This window comes from Trachypithecus francoisi, unplaced genomic scaffold (genome assembly GCF_009764315.1).
Source record: "Trachypithecus francoisi isolate TF-2019V2 unplaced genomic scaffold, Tfra_2.0 Lachesis_group7, whole genome shotgun sequence".
NCBI lineage: Eukaryota > Metazoa > Chordata > Mammalia > Primates > Cercopithecidae > Trachypithecus > Trachypithecus francoisi.
Window position 1 is genome coordinate 54,085,107 of NW_022681472.1, and position 25,913 is coordinate 54,111,019.

Genomic DNA, 25,913 nt, shown 5'->3' on the forward strand with positions numbered 1-25,913 from the left:
TTCTCCACATCCTCTCCAGCACCTGTTGTTTCCTGACTTTTCACTGATTGCCATTCTCACTGGTGTGAGATGGTATCTCATTGTGGTTTTGATTTGCATTTCTCTGATGGCCAGTGATGGTGAGCATTTTTTCATGACAACACCAGTTTTTCTAACCTGTGCTGACCTGTTCTTGAAATTTGGCCCTCTCAATTCCCTCTTAGATTTTCATCAATATACCTCCTTTCAAAAATTTTCCTAGGTTGCCATCAACGTTTCCTTATTAGAGCCAGAAACATTTTATTTATTAATTTGTCTCTGATAACCAAAGCATTCCATGGATAGAGAAGGACTTCCTGGCCTTCCTAGTTTCCTGATGGTCCCAGAGGCTTTGGAGTACTTTTTTTTTTTTTTTTGAGATGGAGTTTCACTCTTGTGGCCCAGGCTGGAGTGCAATTGTACGATCTCAGCTCACTGTAACCTCCGCCTCGTGGGTTCAAATGATTCTCCTGCCTCAGACTCCTGAGTAGCTGGGATTACAGGTGCCCACCACCACATCCAGCTAAGTTTTGCATTTTTAGTAGAGCTGGGGTTTCACTATATTGGCCAGGCTGGTCTCAAACTCCTGACCTTAGGTGACCCACCTGCCACGGCCTCCCAAAGTGCTGGGATTACAGGTTGAGCCACCGCACCAGGCCTGGAGTCCTTTAAGAATGATCACCACCACTGGCAAAGGGGGCCACTCACCAGAAGTCAGGTTTCTTTCTTCTGACTACCCTCGCTTGCTATTTTCTTTTTTTTTATTCCAGTCTTTATCAATCACACAAGCAATATTATGTACTTTGCTAACTCTCATGGATACAACATGACTTTGATAATCACTTTTTAAAAAGGTACTAATGCTCATTGTACAATATTCAAGATGAGCACACGGTGCAGAGTGAGCATCCTGGTTCTCATTTCTTGCTGTAATGAGAACACTTCTGGTATTTCACCAACAAGTTCTTTATTAGGAGTGCATATGAAACTTGATGAACTATATTAATGAATTTCTTAAAGAATCCCTCTTTCATTCCCACAGTTAATTAAATTCACATGTTTACTGTGTGCTCACTGTGCTCAATTCTACTTAAAGAATGTATACTGTAAATAATAGTCACGCTCTATGTCCTCATGTAGCTAACTTGGCCAGGAAAAAGGGGCTCATAATAGCATATAAACATAGAAGTAGAATATGTAAGTGTAAATTGTTGTAAGTGTTACAAAGAAGAATCAGTTTTATTAAGACCACTTGGGCCAGGTGCGGTGGCTCATGCCTGCAATCCTAGCACTTTGGCAAGGTGAGGCAGGAGGATCACTTGAGCCTAGGAGTTTGAGAGCAGCCTGGGCAACGTGGGGATACCCTGTCTCTCCAAAACAAAAATAATAACAAATAAATAAATTAGCCAGGCATGATGCCATGCGTCTGTAGTCTCAGCTACTCAGGCGGCTGAGGTAGGAGGATCACCTGAGCCTGGGAGTTTCAATGAGCTATGGTTGCGCCACGACACTCCAGCCTGGGTGACAGAGCAAGGCTCTGTCTCAAAACAAAACAAGGACCACTTTGTCACTGAGTATGATTTGCTCTGTGTTTATTTGCTAATTTTTTTTTGATTTTTGTATCAATATTTAGCAGTGATATCAGCTCATAATGTTTTTTGTTTGTCCTATTTGTTTCCCAGTTTGGGAGGTGAGTCTTATCTGATTATGTTTTTTTAAAAGTAAAAGCTTTCTTCTTATGTCCTCAAATAGTTGCAACAACATCAGAATAATCTATTCCTTAAGGATTTGAAGATATTACCTTTGGAACTCTCTAGGCCTGGTTCTCTTTTAGGATATAGCTTTTTAACAACTCCTTTATTTCCTCCGTAGTTATTTTCATTAAAAAATAAGCAATTTATTCAAATTTATATATATGCATATCTATCGTTTCTATTTTGGAGTATTTGTGGTTTTTCTTTTTTTCTGATGGAGGATCTATTTTACTGTCTTTTTTTTTTTTTTTTTTTGAGTTGGAGTCTAGCTCTGTCACCCAGGCTGGAGTGCAGTGGCGTGATCTCGGCTCACTGCAAGCTCTGCCTCCCGGGTTCACGCCATTCTCCTGCCTCAGCCTCCCCATTAGCTGGGACTACAGGCACCTGCCACCACGCCCAGCTAATTTTTTGTATTTTTTAGTAGAGACGGAGTTTCACTGTGTTAGCCAGGATAGGATGATCTTGATCTCCTGACCTCGTGATCCGCCCACATCGGCCTCCCAGAGTGCTGGGATTAAGGCGTGAGCCACCGTGCCCGGCCTATTTTATTGTCTTTTAAGAACGCATTGTTGTGTTTAGTTATAAATCCATTACTTTTCTCTTTTCTATTTCATTAATTTTTGCCTTTTTAATTAATTTTAATTAATTATTTCTGCTTTCCTTAGTTTTATTTCAGTATTTTTTCTAATTTCTTGAGTGCTTAATTGACTTACATTTAAAGCAATCAATTTCTCTGAGTACAGCATTAGTCAGAAACTCTAGGTTTAATATTAAGTGTTTTAATAATAATTAAAAAATATGCTGCAATTAAATCTTGGTTTCTACTTTGCACAGCTGCAGTTTAAGGGTAGTGTTAACATTTCCAGGTGGTAGGGTTTTACTGGTTTCTATTTTTGTTATTATTTTTCTGTTTTTATTTCACCGTGATCTGAGGATGTGGTCTGTACTCTTTCAACTTCCTGAAATTTATCAAGGATTTCTTCATGGCCAATTATATGATCAACTTTTGTAAATGTTACACAGGCACTTTAAAGAAAGTTTATTCTCTGTTTTCAGGCTTTAGAGTTTAATATTAGAGGTACCAGTTCATGATTAATTATTCAGATCCTCTGTCTTTATATGGTTTTCTGTCTAATTATCTTCCATGAGCTGAGAGAAGTCTCCTAAACCCCTTATATTTCTGTTAATGTAGTTTTGCATTTTCTGCAGATTTTCTATTGCATGTTGGATATGATATTTTTGTGGATTGTGCTCTTTTTGTCAGGATAAATTATCCCTTTTGTCTCATTTAATATCTTCTGCCTTAATTTTCATTTAGTATCATGACCTGCTTTGTTTTACTTTTAACCTCATTTATTTTGTTTTAGATGAAAATTTATGCATGTAGCCAAAACACTTTGCAACCTGCAAGGGCCAATCAGAAAGGGTGCTGGCCCTGTCACTGCTGGAAGAGGGTCCTGGAGGGCTCCTGTCTTAGTACTTATGACAGGGCTGGAGTTGAGAGGAGGAGATCTTAGGGGAAGGAAACATGGTGGCTGCTATTTTAATAACCCTTACAGCTGTACTAGTGCAAATTGGCTGAATCCAACTTCAGAATCATTTTCAAAATCAATCTGGAAGTTTCCCTGACATCCAATTTGAGAATGTTTCTTTTTTCTTTTTTTTTTTTTACTAGGTAAACGTATTCCATTTACATTTATTATCATAACTGCTACACATTATCTTAATTCTGTTATCTTACATTCCTATTTAAAGTTGGCTTCATTTTCATTATTTTCCTATATAAGGTACATTTTGTTTCTTAGTTGTCTGCTTTTGTTTTCCCTATTTGGTAATTTGGAAAGAAACAAATATAAAGTTCTCTTTCTGTTCTCTTGATCTACAGCATACCTGAATATAGCACAGAGTACATTTGTTTCTCTAAGTAACTATCAAAAACACAAATTTACTAGTACAAAGGAGAGAATTAGTTGATGAGATGGGAACATGAAAACCCAGCAGCTCATTAACATGGAGGCTACATGCTGCCCCAGGGGTAGGAGTACGGCCTTCCAAGTCATGGCAAACAGCACACGATGCGTGGGCCATCTGACTGGCAAAGAGGAAATGAAGGAAGATTTACAAATACATTTTTATAAAGGGAATTTCCTAAATGATTAGTGAGATCTCCTAGTATTGGTATATATGAGCGAGAGTGTGTGTGTGTAGGGGTGGGGGAAAGAGAGAGAGAGAAAGAGAGAAAGGGGCAGGGACAGAGAGACAGAAAGAGACAGAAAAGGAGAAGGGAGTGAAGATACATTAAAAAGTACATAGTGGGCTTATCTAAGCACTATTTTCATCTCTAACAAGGTGCCTCTGGAAAAACAAAGTAAATAGGTTGGTAAACAATGAATGCAAGAAATGTGGTATTTAAGAAAATCATACTGCTTACATCTACATTTCCTGTTAGTCATATTACAAAGTTTTTAAAGCAAATATTAATAGTATAGGTCTTGCTAACCAATTCCTGACACAAGAGTTTCAATTGGGATCATTAATTTGTTTCTCTTTTAAGATTTTCAATTACTTATTAACAAAATATCTTCAAATTGTCAGGGAGCAAATAAAGTTATCAAGAAGCGAAAAATCCTTAAATGTATTTTTAAAAGAATTAAATATCTAACCAATTGCAGTAATGGACAGGCAATGTATAATTTTTTTTAATTTAGACTCAGTTTCTTCCTGTAGATCAGAGCTGAAAAATATAAACAATGAGAAAGGAGTAGAATGCTTAAGTATTTTCCTTCAAACCTCATTTATGACTCAGCACAGCTCAATTAAAGAGTAAGAAAACAAAATATGCCTTTACCTAGAAGTGCCACCAAGGTTAGCAGAATCACCATGTGCTTCATTCCTTTTCTTTTGTAGAAATATAGGAGAATGCAGAAAATTAATATTTCTAAAATCTAGAAATGAAAAAGATGAAAAAGAGTAAGTTATTCCACACAAAATCTTCAAAATGTCACACTTCTCATTTTGATTTTTGCAGCAGTTCTCATATGAGAGTTGAGGGTGACTGAGGTTCTTCAGGACGACACAGGAGAGGAGCATAAGCACCTCGGCCATCCAGACCCGGAGCTGGAACACCCCTCTCCGCCAGTGATGACCAATCTAGATCTCCAGTCCTAACCTCCCTGGGAGTTCAGCCTCATTTCCCCAAGTATCTATGGGACATTTCCATATGCATGTTTAATAGACATGCCACAGTATTGTGGGTAACACTTCCCACTTGATTCTCTACCTTCCCAGCTTGTTCCTTCAGGGCCTTTGCCCTCCAGTTAGTAGCATTCCCACACTCCCTGTTGCACAAACCCCAAACCCTTCCCTTTCCCTCACTCTCTGCCTTCCTCTCTAGACAGCTGCATTTGCTTCTAACTCATCTCTGATTTTACTCTTGCCTCTCTATAATCCAGCCATTCCACAGCCAGAGGAATCATTTAAAAACACAATTTGGATAATGAAATATTTTATTCATGGAGAACATATATGATACACATCAAAGGGTTTTAGATAATATGACAGACACTCACAGATTCTCTACCCAAACTAACAAACAGAACCTATTGACACCTCTGAAGTTGCTCATGTGCCCCTCTCCAGCTGCACTCCCCTCCTCCTTCAACCTCCCCAGGAATCACTACGCTGAAAATTTGTGTTTATTATTCACTTTCTTTATCTTTATAGTTTATCGCATTTCTATGTGTCCCTAAATGGTACCCAGTTTATTTTTGCACATTTGGACTTTATACAAGTGGACTCACACTTGCTTTCACTTATTTGCTTTTTTTCGCCATGTATTATATTTGTGACATTCTTCCAGGATGATGCATGTAGTAAAAATATAAACTAGACCCATTCATTACTTTGCTGAAACCTCCTGTGGTTTCCTACCACATTTAGAATAATATCCAAACTCCCTTCTGGATCACAAAGTTTTAGGCAACTCCCTGGACCTCACTTTGTACCACTCACTCCTGGATGGTCCACTCTGTGCCAGCCTCATGGCAATTTTTAAAAATTCTTTCTTTTTTTTCCTAGTTCTTTGCAATCTTCAGATTGCTCCTGCCTGTAGGCCTTTTCACTAACTGTTCACTCTGCCTGGAATGCTCTTTCATTGATCTTTGCACAATGGCTCCTCCAAGTCACTCAGCTCACAGGTCAAATGCCACCTCTCTGAGAATTCTTCTCTGACTCTTCTGATCTAACGGAGCCACTCATTATCCTGTCACACCCCCAGCTTCAGGTCGCTGTGGAGCATTTTGCCATCATCATTTCTTGTTCATATGTTTATGTGTTTCTTGTCTGTCTTCCCTACTGGAATGCCAGCCCTAGAACAGGAATCTTACCCACTCTTTTTGCCACTCAATATCTGGTGCCTGGCACACAGTTGGTCACTCAATGAGTATTGATGGAATTAATGAGTAAATCACACCTCAAATTTATTATGAATAAGTTGCCAAAAAAGACCTAATGTCTGAGAAAGTGACTGTTCAATAAATATTAATTGACTAAAAGTCTAAAATGTTCCTGTCCTTAAGAACTTTAGTGTAATTTTGAGTTCTCAGTTTTACTTTTGTTTTAACTTTTTTTTTTTTTGGAGATGGAGTCTCACTCTGTTGCCCAGACTAGAGTGTAATGGCTCGATCTCGGATCACTTAAACCTCTGCCTCTTGGGTTCAAGTGATTCTCTTGCCTCAGCCTCCCAAGTAGCTGGGATTATGGGTGCCTGCCACCACACCCGGCTAATTTTTGTATTTTTAGTAGAGACAGGGTTTTGCCATGTTGGCCAGGTTGGTCTTGAACTCCTGACCTCAAGTGATCCACCTGCCTCGGCTTCCCAAAGTGCTGGGATTATAGGCATGAGACACTGCGCCCAGCCCAGGCTATTATTTTTGACGAGATGGTATTCTTGGGCTGAATTCGTAAGTATGAATGTTTACTCTTCTAACAGCAGACAGTACCATCACTAATTTTTTTTCTCTTTTTTTTTTAACCACACGAGTTAGGGACTTCACTATTTATAGGAATGCATTCTACCTACAACGCCTTCTCTAAATCAACTTAAATTTGTTTCCATTCAAGGATTTGCTTGTGGGTTTGTTTTTTTCTCTAATCCTTTGTGGGCATGGGAAACAGCAGGCCCTTATCTTCGTTCATTAAAAAACCTTTTCATCTAATATGGAAGATGAAATCATCCCTTTTCTTTGTCTTTTCTTCTCCTGGTAAATTAAACCAATTATTTTAACTGTTTCTTACGGGACTTATTTGCCAGACCTTTAATTTAATTGAGTAGTGCTACAAAAGCTATTAAACTTGTATCTCTTTGCCTTCCCTAAAATGGCCATCAAAACATTGGATGTCCTAATTTCTGTGCATTTCGCCAATTGTTAACAGAAATATCCCTCTGGGCCTGGTCTCCCCTCCACCACAGGCTTCCATTTCTCACATGAGACAATTATAGACAGTTCACAGCAGCATTTGGGCCTCTGTATTTGTTGTGGGAGAAAAGAAAGCTCTTCCTGCGTTAACACACAGAGCCTGTTAGGTAAATCGATTATCATGCTGATTATTAATTTTTGCAGGTATTTGTTATCAGTTCTAGAAACCATGTATGACTTTTTTCATGTGTGGGCAAATTCCATCTCTGTGGCTTCAGATAAATAAAACATGAGTTCCCATTATTCACAGAATAACTATAGTTGCCCTGGTTCTGCCTTGTGGCAAGAAGTCACACAGCTCCTAGGAATAAAATATTAAAGCAGTATGAATTAATGCTGATTTTTTTCTAGCAACATTTTTTTTTTCTCCCTGAAAACATCAATATTAAAGAAGCTGTGATTTCTGCAGGTTGCGGTGCCCCAGGAAGAGGCTGCATTATTGATTGCAATCTCACAGGTTAGAAAAAGTAACAGCACTTACTGAGTCCCCCTCAGCCGTGCGCTGTTCTCAGAGCTTCCTGTTACGAATTCATTGAATCCTCAAAATCACTTAGGAGGTAGGTGCTATCATCGGTTTACAGGTGAGAAAACTGAGGCTCAGAGGGGCAAAATGATGCAGCTCTGATAGGCAGCATGATGGCCCCATAGGAGTCCCTGGTCTAATCTCCAGAAGCTGTGAAGATGTTACTTTACATAGCAAAGGGGTTTTGTATTGGGTTGGTGGGTTGGTGCAATTCTTCCTTCCTTTATTTTCTGTACTAGATCAGAGGAAAAGTTCCTGGGCCTTGTACCTGTGAGGTTTCCATTTAATGTAAGCCTTGAAGGAAAAGCAGACAATTTTCAGTTTTTCCCACTGAAAATAACTACTTTCAATGGGAAAAACCTCAATTACTTTTGCACCAACCTAATACAAAGAGCACTGGCAGCTGAAGGGGTGTGTGGCAAAAGAGATAGACAACATTTTAGCACTGGGTGCCCCACTGCCAGTACCAATATCTGAGCCCGATTAGACCTCATCTTGCCTCACCAAGTTCTCAAACGCATAGCCTATGGCCATAGAATATGGCTTCTCTGTCCAAAAGAAATGAGCTCTGCAAAGTTTCTCTCTAAGGCCATATTTAGACAAAGATCTGATCCTTGGTGGTCAGTTTATTAATTCTGCAGAGAGGCATTGAGTGAGGTGTATTGGCATGTGCACCCCAGAAGTGAACAAACTGGTTTTGAGTTTTGGCTTTATCACTTAGTACTTATGTGACCTTAAACAAGTTCCTGGGCCTTCCCCAGCCTCAACTTCCCCATCCGTTAAACGCAGAGGATAACAGTGTCCCATGTATAGGGCCAGTGTGCAGGTAAAGAGCAGAATGTAATCTGAGCTAGACGTAGAGCTCAGCCACTCAGAGAGTGGCTGCTGCTACCAAAGAGGTGGACTCTTGTGTGGATGCACAAGTGCTATTTGCATTCAGACAATAAAGCAAATAACATCATGCCATAGATATTGATGTCCTATAAAAACATACAGTTTTCTCCCTTAGGTTTCTAGTACTCGATGGTGGATTTTGTCACAGTTTTTCCAGAAAGGCTGGCTTAATAATCAGGTTTAGGGTACAGGATGACACCAAATGACAGGCTTGGCCCCAGCATCTGCTGATTTAATTTTTTGGTCTGAGAGAAAATGAGCAATGTGCAGATTATTTTGTGAAGGATTTTATGTTCACAAAAGAGGTTTCCATTTGAATAGTCTTTTGGAAAATCTGGGTGAGCAAAATAGCCATGACTAAGCCTGCCAAAGAACATGAAGTAATTGAGAATTAGGGCTGCATTTTCTAACGTGGTTTTTGCAGAACACGTTTGCTCATAGGTATTACTCAACAAAAGGTCCTTCCAAGAAAAGGGCCTCATGGTCAAAGTAGCCTGGGGCATGTAGGACGAACAAAATCAAACCTTTCTCATTCTTACAGGACTTCTGGCTTTTAACATTGCTAACAGAGATGATGAATTTCTCAGACAGGCCATGTTATGCAGAATTTTCCTCACCTAGTTTGACCTTGAAAATCCCACTCCTCTTTGTGTTTTGGCAAGGATCGGGATTGTCCGTCTGCGGCAGACAGGCTGGGAAAGGCTGTTTTAGTGAGTGAGTGGAGGGCACTTTATTCTTCTCTGGCTGGTATACACTGGGCTTCTCAAATCTTCCCTCCTTTCTTTTCTGTACCAGATCAGAGGAAAAGCTACTGAACCTTGTCCCTGTGAGGCTTCCATTTAATGTAAGCCTTGAAGGAAAAACAGACATCTGTTTGGGGCACGCAAACACGCAAAACAAGGGGTTGATGTGAGCCAGTGGGTGCCGCAATATTATAATTCCTTTTGTGAGAAATATAAAAGGTATTCAGGCTTATAAATATTTTAGAAGTTATTTGATCAGTCCCGAAAGCCAATTCAGGTGCTCTTATTTATACTTGGTATAATACATAGAGTTAGATGAATGATATGTCAAAGAATAGTCTTAATTACTGTAATTATTATCTTTGCAGTCAGGGCTTGCAGAAAAGCATAGAATTTGCCATATCTGAGGATTAAATATTACTTAGGTGTTTAACAGATTCAAACCAAATTTCAGCTCACAATCTTAGTATAAAATGCATCACTTCTAGAGTCTTTAGAGATGCAATTATATAATGGATTAAATTACAAATGAATATAATATAGATCTATTCCCCTTAGGGTCTAATGCCAACAGTGTTATTCAAAAGTAATTTTATTAAAGGTTTACTTTATGCTATGTTATAAATACCTGAAATTATTTACATTTTTCTCTGTGGCATTTACTTTCAAATATACTTTCTTTATCTTAATATGATTTTTCATATATATGGGTTTCTCCCAGAACTGTAAAATTCCTGCTACGGGAATTCCTGTCTCTAAACTTGGTGTCTAATCACCACTTAATGGATGAGTGAATAAATGGATGAATAAATTTATTTTAAGAGTTGATTTTGGAAAAATGGCAAACTGCAACTCATCTCAGTACTTTTTGTGGAAATATACTGTTTAATAAAAAGTAGTTTGGATCTCTTCAAATGTTTTCTCTGGTGTTAAAACAATACAAGATATAGCATCATTAAACAATGCTGTTTATTCCAGGAAATAAATCTTGATGCATCTTTAATATACAAAGGATTTAACTCATGCCATTAATTTTCTGGTTTCAGGCTATGTGACCCTTTTCTTAACTAGATGAAGAATTTATTTTGCCTGCAGGCAAAGAGTAATAATTTGTTGGTAGGTAAAGAGTAATAATTTGGTAGGCAAAGAGTAATAATTTTTTGGTAGGCAAAGAGTAATAATAATAATAATTTGGTAGGCAAAGAGTAATAATTTGTTGGTAGGGCTTCAAGTCTGGACTATCATGAAATTTTCTGTAAAGTATAAAAGACAGAAGTAAATCACAGATCTAGTGCTTATCATTGACTGACAAAAGCTGTGATAATTAAAGAACTGAGTGCGGCATAGAAGTAGGAAGATAAATGGGGCAGAGGGGTTGACACAAAGTATGACAGACCCGAGGAAGGCGATCTGAGTTGGGAAGCCCAATCTTAAAGGCTGAAGGAAGGCAGGGGTGAGGGAAGAGCTAGGAAGTGACAGCACTAGGGTAGAAATAAGGCCTATGAAAATAGATTTTGGGGCCATAACATATGAGGATCAGGGATTTAAATAGGCAGGGCACTGTGACTGATGGCCTGATTGATTCATTGATCAACCAGTACAAGTTCATGTCCTGAAGAAGTACAGGGTCTTCTGAAATAAGACAGACAGGTAAATAGATAAAGAGGTCCAATCTGAGCCATGCCCATGAGGGTAAGTTTTCAGAGGTCATAAGGAGATGGGGCTGTGGGTCAAAGGAGGTAGGGGAGGCAGACAGGTACAACAGCGCTGCCTTATATGGCCAGAGGGGGCTCACTGGTCAGATTTGTTTATTAGGAGGAGCTTGTACCAGTGTTGAACAACAGGGGAGACAGCCTTGTTAAGAGCCTGCTCACACAGTTCAAACAAGAGATGCTGGAAGCCTGAGTTAATGCAACAGGAATGGGAATGTGAAAAAGGGATCAAGTTCAAGAGACTTTACATTTCCAAAAGGATCAGGGGTAGGAGTGAGGAATGAGGGTGGAGGAGAAGTCATGTGTAGTTTAGGTTTCCAGTATGGGAGGCTGACATGGAAGAGAAGAGAGAGTCTGGGAGAGAAGATAGTTTGTTTTTTGATATGTTACAATTGAGGAGATGATGGGACGCCCAGGCAGGGATGAGTAATATGTGGACAGATGACAATATAGATCTGGAGCCCAGGAGGTGCCTGGGAAGGAGAGGTAGGTCTGGATTAAGAAGTCTTTAAAAAGGGTGCTGGTGGGTGGGCAATGGGATTCTTTTAGAAGACCTTGGAAGAGTGTGCAGCATCAATAGAAGTGAGGCAGAGGAAGAGGAGGTGCTCAAGAGTCTGGCATGGATTAGTTAGAGAGGAAGAAGAGAAACAGGGAAAACATTTGGAGGAAGTGAGGAGGAGAGAGGTTCTAGAAGATCATGGGCCAGGGAGTAAATGCTGCATAAGGTTCGAGAAGAATCAGGATCAAAAAAAGCAATTCTTTTGGCAATTCATGGAGAGGGATTTACTTCTCCAGACTTCTCCTACACCCTAATTTGTCACTCCTAGTCCGCTTCCCGTTGGGAATGTAAAGCCTCTAGAACTTGGTCCTTTTCTATATTCCCATTCCCATTGCATTAATTCAGGCTTCCATCATCTCTTGCTTGGACTGTGTCAGCAGCCTCTTAACAAGGCTGCCTCTCCTTTCTGTTAATCATCAACACTGTGGCTACAAGCTCCTCCTAATAAACAAATCTGACCAGTGAGCCCCCTCCAGCCACATAATGTAGTGCTATTGTATCTGTCTGCTGTTCCCTCTACTGGCAAAATCCCCTACCTCCTTTGACCCACCGACCCATCCACAGATTGGAATGAGTGAAGAGTCAGTGGGAGCTGAGGAAGTGGACAGGGCCAGCAAGAGTAGACTATTTGAAGACATTCTTGGTAGTAAATGGCAGGAGTGAAATTGGGCAGTTTATTAAAAGGGTGTGTAGTGTATGAGAATTTTTTTAAAATAGAGAAACCTAAGTATCTTTGTAGGGCAAGAGAAAGGAGTAGAAAAGGAAATGAAAGTGAAAAGATCTGTAGATATTTGTGTTCTAGTGGTCAGAATACATATCAGAAATGGTAGGATATGTAGAATTCTTGTCATACACACTAGGAACTGCTTCAGTCATGTACTTAGAGCAAATTTAATCAGTAGACACATCCCTGTAAATGCCAATGTCACACTTTTCAATACTAGGCATATAAAGTAGGATCATACTATTTTACCTGTTTTAATGGCAGAAGGTTAGACCAGTTAGTGTTTGAGGTCACTTCTAATCCTAATAGTGTATAATTTTGTGTACTTGGATTCTTTTTTTTTTTCTTTGTCTTGAGACAGGGTCTCACTCTGTCACCCAGGCTGGAGTGCACAGCTGCAATCATGGCTCACTGCACCCTTGACCTCCTGGGCTCAAGATCCTCTCATCTCAACTCCCAGTAGCTGGGACTGCAGGTGCATACCACCATGCCTGGCTAATTTTTAAAATTATTTGTAGAGATGAGGTCTTGCCATGTTGCCAGACTGGTCTCAAACTCCTGGGCTCAAGCAATTCTCCCACCTTGGCTTCTCGAATTGTTGGGTTACAGACGTACGCCACCATGCCCAGCCTGATTATTTTTATTGTTTTCACAACTATTTTACCAAACCGGTTCTTGGTTAAATGCTCAGCTAGACTATCCCAGCTTTCTTCTTATTACCTACCCTTCCTAGAATATTATTATTCCCCAATCTGTACCAACTTCTGTGACAAGTTGCATATCAACCCTTTTGATCATATTATCTTTATACCTACAGATACAGCCACTGCATCAAGCGAGATAACCCAGTTAACACCTTCATATTTCTCTATCAGCTCATTTCATTCTTTTTTTTTTTTGAGACAAAGTTTTGCTCTTGTCGCCCAGGCTGGAGTGCAATGGCACCATCTTGGCTCATTGCAACCTCCACCTCCCAGGTTCAAGCGATTCTCCTGCCTCAGCCTCCCAAGTAGCTCGGTTTACAGGTGTGTACTACCACTCCCGCTAATTTTTGTATTTTTAGTAGAGATGGGGTTTCACCATGTTGGCCAGGCTGGTTTCGAACTCCTGACCTCAAGTGATCTGCCCGCCTCGGCCTCCAAAAGTGCTGGGATTAAAGGCGCGAGCCACTGTGCCCAGCCTCATTTGATTCTTTTACACATCTGTTGGCATTGTAGTACTGTTGTGTGCTCCTCTCAGATAATCTGTGGCATTGATCTCAACAAGGACTTTAAAAAAATTAATAAATCACTTTAATCTTTTTCACTGGAAAAATTAAAGATATAAAATTTAAAGTATAATAAAAGAGAGAAATATACAAGTTTAAGTATTTTGTATTGGTTGACAGTACTAATGGGAATATAAATGAATATGGAAATTCTGGAGGGCAGTTTGTCTACATCTATCAAGTTTTTAAAAAAAATTATTATACTTTATGTTCTCGGATACATGTGCCGAATGTGCAGTTTTGTTACATGGGTATACACATGCCCATGGTGATCTGCTGTACCCATCAACCCATCACCTACATTACATATTTCTCCTAATGCTATCCCTCATGCTCATCATCACTGGCCATTAGAGAAATGCAAATCAAAACCACAATGAGATACCATCTCACGCCAGTTAGAATGGTGATCATCAAAAAGTCAGGAAACAATAGATGCTGGAGAGGATGTGGAAAAATAGGAACACTGTTGGTGGGAGTGTAAATTAGTTCAACCATTGTGGAAGACAGTGTGGCAATTCTTCAAGGATCTAGAACTAGAAATACCTTTTGACCAAGCAATCCCATTACTGGGTATTTATCCAAAGGATTATAAATCATTCTACTATAAAGACACATGCACACATATGTTTATTGCGGCACTATTCACAATAGCAAAGACTTGGAACCAACCCAAATATCCATCAATGATAGACTGGATTAAGAAAATGTGGCACATATCTATCATGGAATACTATGCAGCCATAAAAAACAAGGACTTTTTTGAAGAGAACCCCTATTTTGAATAAAGTTCAGTAAAGCAAAATGTGTCCTCAAGTATTGTCCCTTCAACTTGGAAGGGAATGTTTTGTTTTACTCTGAGTTATCCTAAAACATGTTGCTTTGGAACTTGCTGGATTAATTGATGTGGAAATTGTTCCAGGAAAGGATACCTGGGAAACTAAGGGTGCTTCTATTGCTGACTTAGTATTTCAAATACTTTGGTGTCAGTCAAATACATTCAGATTTTAATAAGATGTTAGTGCTGGTAAGGAAAAGGTTATGTTCTCTAATATCTGCATGTACTGGTGGTCTGGATCATACAGATTTGGGGATAGTAAAATATTTAGAATTCTTACCACATAGATCAGGAACTGCCATCCGACAAAGTAATACTGCACTGTTCTTGCTGAGATTGCCTGAGTTATATTTGGAGCAAAGTTCACCAGTAAATATGTTCCTGCAAATGCCAGTGTCATACCTTTAAATAAAATTGAAAAGAAAAACCAAATTGAAACCAACCTAAAGCTTTTTGTTGACGCAGACAATGCCTAGAGACTGAGCATTACTTGTAAAAGTGCCAGTCGCCCCTCCCTATTATACTCCGTTTCACCAAACCATCCCTGGATAGCATCCACATTCACCTGAAGGCTTTCCCTTTACAGGGGAATAGAGCTGGGGGATGGATGGGGTAGGACATAACCTCCAATTTTTCTCTGTTGTTCTGGACGACTCCCGGCCTCTTCAGGGAAGCTTTTCCCAGTGATCGGGAAGATCAGTATATGTGCTATGAAGATGTGAAAACACATCCTAAGCTGACCGTTTCCTCATGGGCCAGTAAGTGCATGATGGATCTAGACATGTCTAGATCTGTCTAGATCTAGATGGCACAGTCCAGAGGACAGGGAAACCCATCACGTGATGATCTGCTCTACACTCACTCATCCCTGGAGACTTCAACACATTCAGGTGATTTAATAATTTGAAACTCTGGTAATGAACATCTTTAATCACTGCCATTTATTGGATTCGTTTTAGCAGCAATAACAAAGGTGAACGCTGGGTTTGCTATAGGAGTTTAATTAATCCAGTCTAGAATATAGAATTCCAAGGTTAGCTTAATAAAATAAAATAAAATAGAAACCACGTCATAAACCTATGTAAGGAGTGTGTTACTGCCATCGGTTTAGCATTACTTAAAATGACAGAAGAGGGGTTAGGGGGTGAGGCCACCAAAGAAGGGGCGAAGGGAGGACTTGCCTTTCCAAATAATGTTGAAAAGTGCTTATTTATATATAATTAGCAGCCTGAAAAAAACCCTGATATAAGTAGTGTATTTTAGATAGCACACTTGAAAACATAATTCAACTTGTTTCATCTCTGAGGTCAGTGCTATTGTGGATATAATTTATAACCAACATTGACTCCAACCTGAAACAATTTGGTTTGTCTACAAAGTCTCACAATTTGAAGGCACCAATTTCCTGTTCCTCTTATGCAAATGACTTAGGTTTTGAACTCTAGTTCCTGGAAACAAATAGCATTTGATTTTTCGCAAAACCTAGACAACAGCAAATCAGGGTATTGTAGAAGCTACAAGGAAGTTTCCTCTAATGTAACGATTTATTCTGTAATACTTTGTGAAGACAGTTTATATGCAATCTTTAAAGCTATTTTGAATGAGAACTTTAGAAACAAAAACCAATATACATTATTAAACACTGTAATAAAAGCAAATGATAAAACCATATGTAAGAACTTGGGAGAAAATTATTTGTCAGTCATGTCTTTTCTTTGGAAAAAAATTACATAATTGCTCAAAAGTAGGTCCCTAGGAGGAAGAGATTTAAAAAAACTGTTTTCTAAACTTGGTATGATAAAGTAGCATAAATCCATTTAATATACTTTAAAATGTCTCAGATACTTGTGTTGCTTTTGTGAAATCCAAATTTCTAGTTATATCAATTTCCTCCATCAGATACTTCTTTATCTCTACTAATAGTATCTAGTTTCTATTAACTTTCTTGTATTTAAATTTAGTTTCGAGTAGGCAACACATGTATATGGCAAAATTCCAACAATACACAAGGTGGACTGGTGAAAAGTTAAATCGCATACACCCTGATGGTTCACTAGTTTTCCTCCTCAAAGTCACTACCACCACTAGTTCTTGGGGTTTTCTTTTCAGAGATGTTTTATGCATGTGTGTATAAAAAAGTGTGCATGAGTTTTTTTTTTTCATAAATAATTGCATATTATATAAGCTTTTCTGTATCTTGCTTTTTTTTTCTACTTAGAACATTTTGGAGGATACTTCACATCAGTATATGCAGGGTGGTGTCATTCTTTTTAAGTCTACTGGTATTCTATCTCATGGAGGTAGTATTGTTTACTGAATAACTTTCCAATATTGTCCCTGTTTCACATCCCGACATATCCCTCCCTACTTCACATCCACATCTGCTTTTGCCTTCCATGTCTGTCCCTATCAATGTATATCTTCATTGCATTTCTTTTTAAAAATTTTTAATTTTTGTGGGTACATAGGAGGTATATATATTTATGGGGTATATTTCATTGCATTTCAAAACTTTTAAAAAATATAAAATGGCTGATGCTTTTACAGTTATTCCTTCCTTCCTTCCTTCCTTGTTTCTTTCTCTCTTTCTTTCTTTTTTTTTTTTTTGAAACAGAGTCTTGCTATGTCACCCAGGCTGGAGTGCAGTGGTGTGATCTCAGCTTACTGCAACCTCTGTCTCCTGGGTTCAAGTGATTCTCCTATCTCAGCCTCCCAAGTAGCTGGGACTACAAGCACGTGTCACCACACCCAGCTAATTTTTGTATTTTTAGTAGAGACGGGGATTCACCATGGTGGCCTGGGTGGTCTCGAACACTTGACCCCAGGTGATCTGACCGCCTCCGCCTCCCAAAGTTCTGGGATTACAGGAGTGAGCCACCATGCCCGGCTGCAATTGTACTTTCTAAGTTCCTTTCATATATATTATTTCTTTTGGGCCTCACATCACTGTGCATCTGCTAAGTAACTTTATGGCAATTCAGCAGGTCACACATTCTTTCTTCTTAATAATTTTTATTTCAGCTATCTGCAATAATTACAAAGGCAGTTCTGGACAACTGCCACCAGTTGTATGCTGGTTTATTTGGCGTCATTTATATTTACGTGACTTACTGTTCCCTTTATGAGTCATATGCACATTTTTCGTGTTAGTCATTTGCACTTCCTTAAATAAATTCCTTTTAAATTTATTTATATTCCACCTTTTTCTAAAAGTGATATGAGATATCAGTCCCTGCTATTTTTATTTCAGTAAAGTTACATATATTCCTTCTTTTGAAAGACACAGATTTCTGACTGAGGAAACTTGTTAGTTTACCTTCTGCTGGACTGTTTGCCGAAAGGAGTAATCTGGACGTGTAAGATCCTCTGAAAAGTCTGCTGCCAGAAGTCTCAGAGCTCTCTTGTATGTTATTTGTTTCTTTTCTCTTGCTGCTTTTAGGATTCTTTATCCTTGACCTTTGGGAGTGTGATGATTAAATGCCTTGGGGTAGTCTTCTTTGGGTTAAATCTGCTCAGTGTTCTATAACCTTCTTGTATATGAATATTGATGTCTTTCTCTAGGTTTGAGAAGTTCTCTATTATTATCCCTTTGTATAAACTTTCTAATCCTCTCTTCCTCTACCTCCTCTTTAAGGCCAATAAGTCTTAGATTTGTTCTTTTGAGGCTATTTTCTAGATCTTGTAAGTGTGTTCTGTTCCTTTTTATTCTTTTTTTTTGTCTCCTCTGACTGTATTTTCAAATAGCCTGTTTTCAAGCTCACTAATTCTTCTCCTCGATCATTTCTGCTGTTAAGAGACTCTGATGCATTCTTTGGTATGTCAGTTGCATTTTTCAACTCCAGAATATCTGCTTCATTCTTTTGAATTTTAAAAATTTCTTTCTTAAATTTATCTGATAGGATTCTGAATTCCTTGTCTGCATTATCTTAAATTTATTTGAATTTCCTCAAAACAGCTATTTGAATTCTCTGTCTGAAAGATTACATAACCCTGCCTCTCCAGGATTGGTCCCTAGTGCCTTATTTAGTTTGTTTGGTGAGGTCATGTTTTCCTGAATGGTCTTGATGCTTGTGAATGTTTGTCAGTGTCTGGGCATTGAGGAGTTAGATATTTATTGTAGTCTTTGCAGTCAGGGCTTCTCTGTACCCTCCTTCTTTGGAAGGCTTTTTGGGTATTTTAATGAACTTGGGTGTTGTGATCTAAGTTTTTGGTCACTGTGGCCATATCTACATTAGGGGGCACTCCAAGCCCAGTAATGTTGTAGTTCTTGAATATTTGTGGAGGTACCATATTGGTGGTCTTGGATAAGATCTGGATGAATTATGTGGATTAACAGGAGAAGACTCTTGTTCTCTTCTCTTACTTTCTCCCAAACAATCTCTCTCTCTCTCTCTCTCTCTGTATGTATGTGTGTGTGTGTGTGTGTGTCCTGAACTGCCTGGAGCTGGGGGTGAGGGGTGGAATGACATAAGCACCCCTGTGGCCACTCCCACTGGGACTGCACTAGGTCAGACCTGAAGCCAGCACAGCATTGGATTTTGCTCAAGGCCTGCTCTATCCACTGCCTGGCTACCACCTATGTTTCCTCAAGGCCCTAGGGCTCTACAATCAGCAGGTGGCAAAGCCAGCCAGGCTTGTATCCTTCCCTTCAGGGTGACAAGTTCCCCTAGGCCCTGGGTGGGTCTGGAGATGCTGTCCAGGAGCCAGGCCTGGAGTCAGAAACCTTAGAAATTTACCTGGTGTTCTATTCTACTGCAGCTAGGTCGACACCAAAACCACAAGACAAAGTCCTTTCTACTTGTCCCTCCCCTTTCCCCAGGCAGAGGAGTCTTTCCTCTGTCCACCACCCTCAGGTACTGCCAGGGTACTGCCAATAGTCACATAAGGCCCAAAGGCTCTTCAGTCAGCTTATGGTGAATGCTGCCAGGCCTGGCACTACCCTTCAGGGAAGTGGGCTCTCCTGTGGTTCAGGGTAGGTCTAGAAATGTCATCCAAGAGCCAAGACCTGGAATCAGGGACCCCAAGAGCCCTCTTGGCACCCTACCCCGCTGTGGCCAAGCTGGTATTTAAGCTGCAGGACAAAATACTTTTTATTTGTTCATCTCCTTTTCTTAAGCAGAAGGAGTCCTTCCCCACAGCCACCACAGCTGTGAATATGCTCGGCCACACCTGAAACTAATACATCTCTGAGTCTCACCCAAGGCTCATGGTGAGTACTGTCTGGCTGCCACTGCTGATTATTCAGGGCCCAAATACTCTAGTCAGCAGATGATGAATCCTGCCAAGACTAGGTCCTTCCCTTCAAGGCAGTGGCTTCTTTTCTGGCCCAGGGTGTGCAAGAAATGTCATCCAGGAGCTAGGGCCTGGAATGGGGACCTCAGGACTCTGCCTGATGCCCTATCCTGCTGTGGCTGAGCTGGTGTCCAAGTTGCAAGACAAAGTCCTCTTTATTCTCTCTCCTTTCCTCAAGTGGAAGAAAGGAGGCTCTCCCAGAGCTATGAGCTGTGCTGCCTGGGGCTGGGGGAGGAGTGGCGTCTGCACTCCCTTGGCTTCCCAGCTGTTGTCTCACTGGATCATATGCCCCTCAAGTCCACTGGTTCTCATCCTAGCACAGCACCAGGACTTGCCTAGGAGTTGCAGTTCTTGTGGCCATGCAGCCTTTCAAGTTTATTTAGCACCCCAGAGAAATTTTAGCCTGCAGTGGCAAGGCTTGCCAAAACTCAAGTTCACACCTCTGGGGTGGTTGATTCCTCTCTGGATAGAGCTGGTCTAAATGCTCCCTCTGTGGCCATCAGCTGAGCTCTAGTCAGTGTTGGCAGCATTGAGTTCCAGCGCAAAGTCCCATAATCACTGTGCTCTTCTTCTCCAAGTGCGCAGATTCTCTGTGCCACTTGGCCACTGCTGGCGGATGTGGGAGGGGTGGTGCTGGTGATTCGAGACTGTCCTTCCTACCCTCTTCAGTGCCTCTTTCAGCAATATGAAGTTAACACCAGGTACTGTGATTGCTCACCTGAGTTTTGGTTCTTATGAAGGTGCTTTTCTGTGTTTAGATACTTGTAAAATGTGGTGTTCCTACAGGCAGGACGATTGGTAGAGGCTTCTATTTAGCCATCTTGCTCCACCTCCTTTGTCTGGACATGTAAGATCCAAAAGGAAGCAGGGTATCACCAACATGTTTCTCACCCAGGGAAATGTTACATTTTAGGTCAAGACTTGGATCCCAGGAGTCTAATCCAAGCTGAAACTGCCCTCATAAAATTCACATTTCACTGCTACTTGCTACCTGGAAGAGCTTAGGCAAGTTATTTACTCCATTGTGACTCAGTTTCCTCATCTCTAGGTACAAATGAAGTCATCATACTTGCAAAATCCCAGGAATTGGGCTCTGCAAGAGGCCAGTCTAGGGAACTGAATATGCTTTAAAGCCCACTGAGAGGCCTGATGCGACAGCGGATCCTGGATAGATCCATCTCAGGATGCTGACTGCCTGCCATGAGCCAATGGCCATCTGAGTTAAGCTTAAAAATTAGTCCAAAATTGTATCTCTAATATTATAGCCTTGGGATGATCAGGGGCCATCACTGGGGCTGTCTCTAAGGAGATAACCCAATTTGATAATGGAAGGAATGAGCAGGAAGGAATTGGCTGGTGTTTTCTGAATGCCTAGCAAAGACTTCTCGCTGTTGGTTTTCAAAGAAAACAGAAAGAAGGACATGGCATAACTAACAGACATAACAAAGAAGAAGGAAAAAATAGCAGTCCTATGTTTGCTACCCACAGCTAGCCTCAAGAAACTGGTGCATAGAGTCCCAAGATCTGGATATTGGAGGGGACATAAAACAGCAGCCAGACAGCTGTGGGTAAGCTGCAGGTAAGAGGCAATGTCTAGATGCTAGACGCTACACACAATACAGGCATGGGATGCCATCCTCTGTCCTCATACCCAAACCTGCAGCAAATACGTTTTTCTCATCATATACAACTCAAGTCACTAAGAAGTCTATAATGGTCTGTTGGGAATCTTAGATTTAGCTTGATAACATACACAAATATTAAAAAAAAAACCTCTCCCTATAAACTTGATATTTGTGCAAAACAGGTAAACAAGCAAATCCCTGCCTTTTATAATAGATACACTAGTTATACTGGGAGGGCATATGCCAAGGGAACGTAATCTTTTTTGTTTTAAATAGAGACACAGTCTCACTCTGTTGCCCATGCTGGAGTACAGTGATGCAATCATAGCTCACGGCAGCCTCGAATTTCTGGGCTCAAGTGATCCTTTCATCTTGGCCTCCTGAGTAGCTGGAATTACAGGCATGTGCCACCATGACTGGCTACTTTTTTAATTTTAAGTTTTGTAGAGATAGGGTCTGGCCATTTTGCCCAGGCTGGTCTCGAACTCCTGGTCTCAAGTGATCCTCCCACCTTGGCCTCCTAAAGTGCTGGAATTGCATGTGTGAGCCACTATGCCCAGCCAGTAATAATTTTTTTTAGGTGTTGTTCTTAAAATGATTGAGTTCATAGATGTGTATGGCTGACATGAGAGTTATGGTATAATCAGCATCATGCTAAAATGTGATGATAATGATAACTATAATAGTAATAACTAATACTTGTAAGCACAGTTCTAAATGCTTTATACATAACTAATTTAATCCCTCCAACAAATCTGTGAAAATGATTTACCCTTGTGTTGTTATACTGTTACAACTTTTACTATACATAGGTTGTATAGTATATGACATATAATATTAATACTATATAATGTATACTCTTAAACTGTTACCATCTACATTTGACAAATGAGGAAATTGAGCCACAGAAGAAATAGTTATTTTGCCTGGGATTTTCCAGCTAAGAAGAGGAGAGCTGGGATTGGAACCTAGGTAGTCTATTTTCTTAACTATTATACTCCACTGCCTCTTATTTGCCTTAAGAATCAAGGCCACTGAATGGACAGCTCAGGGCTGTCATTTACATTGAAGCCTGTATGAGTGGCACCCATAGGAACTGTACAGAGCACAACCTGAGGCCGTATGCAGCACCCTCACTGGGGATAAAAGAAATTGATTGTTTCCGGCAAAGGTCCCTGGGGTCCTTGACTGGTCTCAGGTAATATTTCTGGCCCTAAATTTCCTTTAGAAGAGTATTCGGCGCGGTGGCTCAAGCCTGTAATCCCAGCACTTTGGGAGGCCGAGACGGGCGGATCACGAGGTCAGGAGATCAAGACCATCCTGGCTAACATGGTGAAACCCCGTCTCTACTAAAAAAATACAAAAAAAACTAGCCGGGCGAGGTGGTGGGCGCCTGTGGTCCCAGCTACTCGGGAGGCTGAGGCAGGAGAATGGCGTAAACTCGGGAGGCGGAGCTTGCAGTGAGCTGAGATCCGGCCACTGCACTCCAGCCCGGGTGACAGAGCGAGACTCCGTCTCAAAAAAAAAAAAAAAAAAAAAAAAAAAAAAAAAAAAAAAAAAGAAGAGTATTCCCAAACTGGTATTCCTGGAACCAGTTTCGTAAGACAGATGCTCCACCAAAAAAGGTCCCAAGGCAAATGTATTTGAGAAGAGGTGAATTAAACAAACTTAAATCATTCTTTTACTGGAAAACCTCTCCGATCCTAATGTATTAGCATTCACTGTAAATCTCCCAGAGGAGGATATGGTTGTCATATTTTCTAAACATATTTGACCATTTATATTGCACTGAAATAGTGTTTTGGGGGAATATTTTATATTTTGGGAAATACTTGACATTTAACTGGATCCAGCTGTGAGCGTGCCTTTGTTTCAGGAGGCTACTAGTGTTCTGTTGCAGAAGTCTTCTACAGATACCTGTGCACCAAGAATGTGGTTGGAGGAAAACACCCCAGAATCAGGCTCCTTCTGAAGGTTCTGTTCGCGGGCACCTCTAACCTGTGGAGTCCCTCACCTGTGCAAGTCTTGGAATCTAAGATCTACTTGCACAGTTCTTTCACAACAGATATCCTGGTTCCCAAGCTCCTCTTTCCCGGAACTAAAACCTGAAATCTTCTTGAATTTTGTCCACTCTCCAGCTGGATGCTACTTAATATTAACTGCCCATTTGCTGACTTCTGGAATCTGGTCTGACCTGACTTTTAGGAACCTTAAGAGTTTTTCTTACTCAGCTAACCTGACTGCAACCAAGATTGCAGTCTAATCCCTTTGGTTCCTGCAATATGTCTCCTGGTCAGTGGGAGTCCAGTTATTGCTTTTGTGGGATAACAGGAGTCAAAGAATAAATTGGACTCCTTAACATCAAACCATTTGGGAATACCCTCCCATAAGTACAATCTCTCTGGATTCATCAGGCTTATGGTAGCAAAACCTTGAAGAAGCCCTCGATTGAAAATCTCAATGATGTGGTGAATTCAAGTAGTCCATCAGAAAGGCTCCCATTCTTGAGGCAGCTCTGCAACCAAAACAGTCAATCTGTCTTCTCAACCACAGACAATGGGGCATTTAGCTAGTTTAGTATTCTAGACACTGGCTCCAAATCAAGCTGACTTCTGGGGTGGGAAATGGAAGGAAGGAAATAGCCCTCCTCTCACTATTAATCTCGTGATATTCTATTTAGGGAAACCCTTTCTAGGTGACCTGAAGTAATCAAATTGCTGGTCTCTGGAAATTGCTGATGAGTTGACTGTCATTTTTGTTTCTATGATGACTCTATCTGGTTTTAAATCAACTGGGATCTCACAGATGATTTGGTGCTTTTGATGTCTAAGGGAGAAGAGGGAAGAAAATCCTATAGTTTTCAGCTGATTGAAGGGGAGAGCAATCTGGTGCTTTTACTTTTTAAAGGAAAAATAATCATTAAAATAATTAATCCACTAAGAATCAGAGCACAGTCCAAAACCTGTCATTGACTTAATAATACTTGGCGATTGCTTTCAGACATAGCTTTGTGAGGTCATTTTTTGAGACTAGTGGTGAAAAGCTTCATAGTCACAGAGTAACATTTGGCAATAAATTAGTTCAGCTTGTTTCCACATGGTCCCCAAATCTTCATTTGTTCCATCATGAAAAACAAACTTCCATTTGCTCGAAACAGGGAAAAATAAATGATCTTCCTTTACACATTTTGATAATTTAATTTTTAGCATGTTCATGTGTTAATCTTTAAAAAACCCCACTAACTACTCTTTTCCCTGTTTAGTTTTAGTCCCTAGGAAGTAAAAGATGCTTTTTTTTTGCTTTTAACAGGAAAAGCTACATTTTCTCAAGGCAACGGCAACAAAGGCTCAGAGCAAATACATGTGACTTGACACATTTCTGAGAGGGGTTGGGGAAAAGTCCTTCCTTGGACTTCCCTAGGTACGAAGTGAGTTGCTACATCTCAGATAATGATAATCTTAGGATATTACTTGTTGGAGGCAAGGGTATAGAATAGGTGACTCAACCCTTTTTTCATTCCTAGGACACTAGATTAAAGGCAAAAATTGGTCATGTTTAACTATGGTATGAAATAAATATGACTTATAAGTTACATGGCCCTACTCCAACAGCATTAAGTTAGGTAGGAAAAAACAAAACAAAGCACCCAATCAGAGTTGTGGGAAAGGTTACCTGGATTCCTAAAGTTGGCAAAAATGTCCTAATCAAGGTTTCCTCTGATTAATTAGTAGAGTACAGTGGTGGGTGGTGGTGGTAGTAGTCATAATGACAATTATAGCTAATATTATTGAACACATTATGTGATAGGCTCTGTTGTAAGAGTTTTACATATATGAACTCATTTAATCCTGTGAGGTATGTAATATTATCTTTATTTTAAAGATTAGAAAATTGAAGCTTAAAAAGCTTATTTATGTAACTTTGCAAAGGTTACATAAGATTCCTCCAGTGTGGCCTTAAAAAAGAAAAAAGAGACGGGTTATATAAGGTTATATAACAGCTTTCTGATACTAAAGACTCACCCTAACTTTATACTATAGCTATGCCAGATTGCCATTGTTAGGATACTGGTCTATCAGGTACTAGTTATATGACCTTGGGCAGGTTACTTAACCTTTCTAAGTATCAGATTTTGCTTCTGTAAATGGATTGTTCCTACATTCAAATGAGATAATCCATGCAAAACACTTAACGTAGTATTTGGCAAGAGTAAATGTTTAATAAATGTTAGCTACTTTTAAAAGATGAGGAAGTAGGCCAGGCACGATAGCTCACACCTGTAATTCCAGCACTTTGGGAGGCACTGGTGTGTGGATCATGAGGTCAGGAGTTTGAGACAAGCCTGGATAACATGGTGAAACCCTGTCTCTCTAAAAATACAAAAATTAGTCGGGCATGGTGGCATGTGCCTGTAATCGCAGCTACTTGGGAGTCTGAGGCAGGAGAATTGCTTAAACCCAGGAGGTGGAGGTTGCAGTAAGCTGAGA

At 40.1% G+C, this 25,913-nt stretch overlaps 1 protein-coding gene across 2 annotated transcripts in view; it reads right to left on the reverse strand.

Moving 5' to 3' along the window:
* The window catches only part of NIPAL2 (NIPA like domain containing 2), a 99,176-nt gene that overhangs the window by 17,178 nt on the left and 56,085 nt on the right, over positions 1 to 25,913 (reverse strand). For both annotated transcript variants that reach the window (XM_033202680.1, XM_033202679.1), the window contains exons 5-6: positions 14,790 to 14,911; positions 4,621 to 4,717 (exon numbers count right to left, since the gene is read on the reverse strand). In XM_033202680.1, coding sequence (XP_033058571.1) covers positions 4,621 to 4,717; positions 14,790 to 14,911 — 219 coding nt within the window. The remainder of the gene's footprint in view (positions 1 to 4,620; positions 4,718 to 14,789; positions 14,912 to 25,913) is intronic.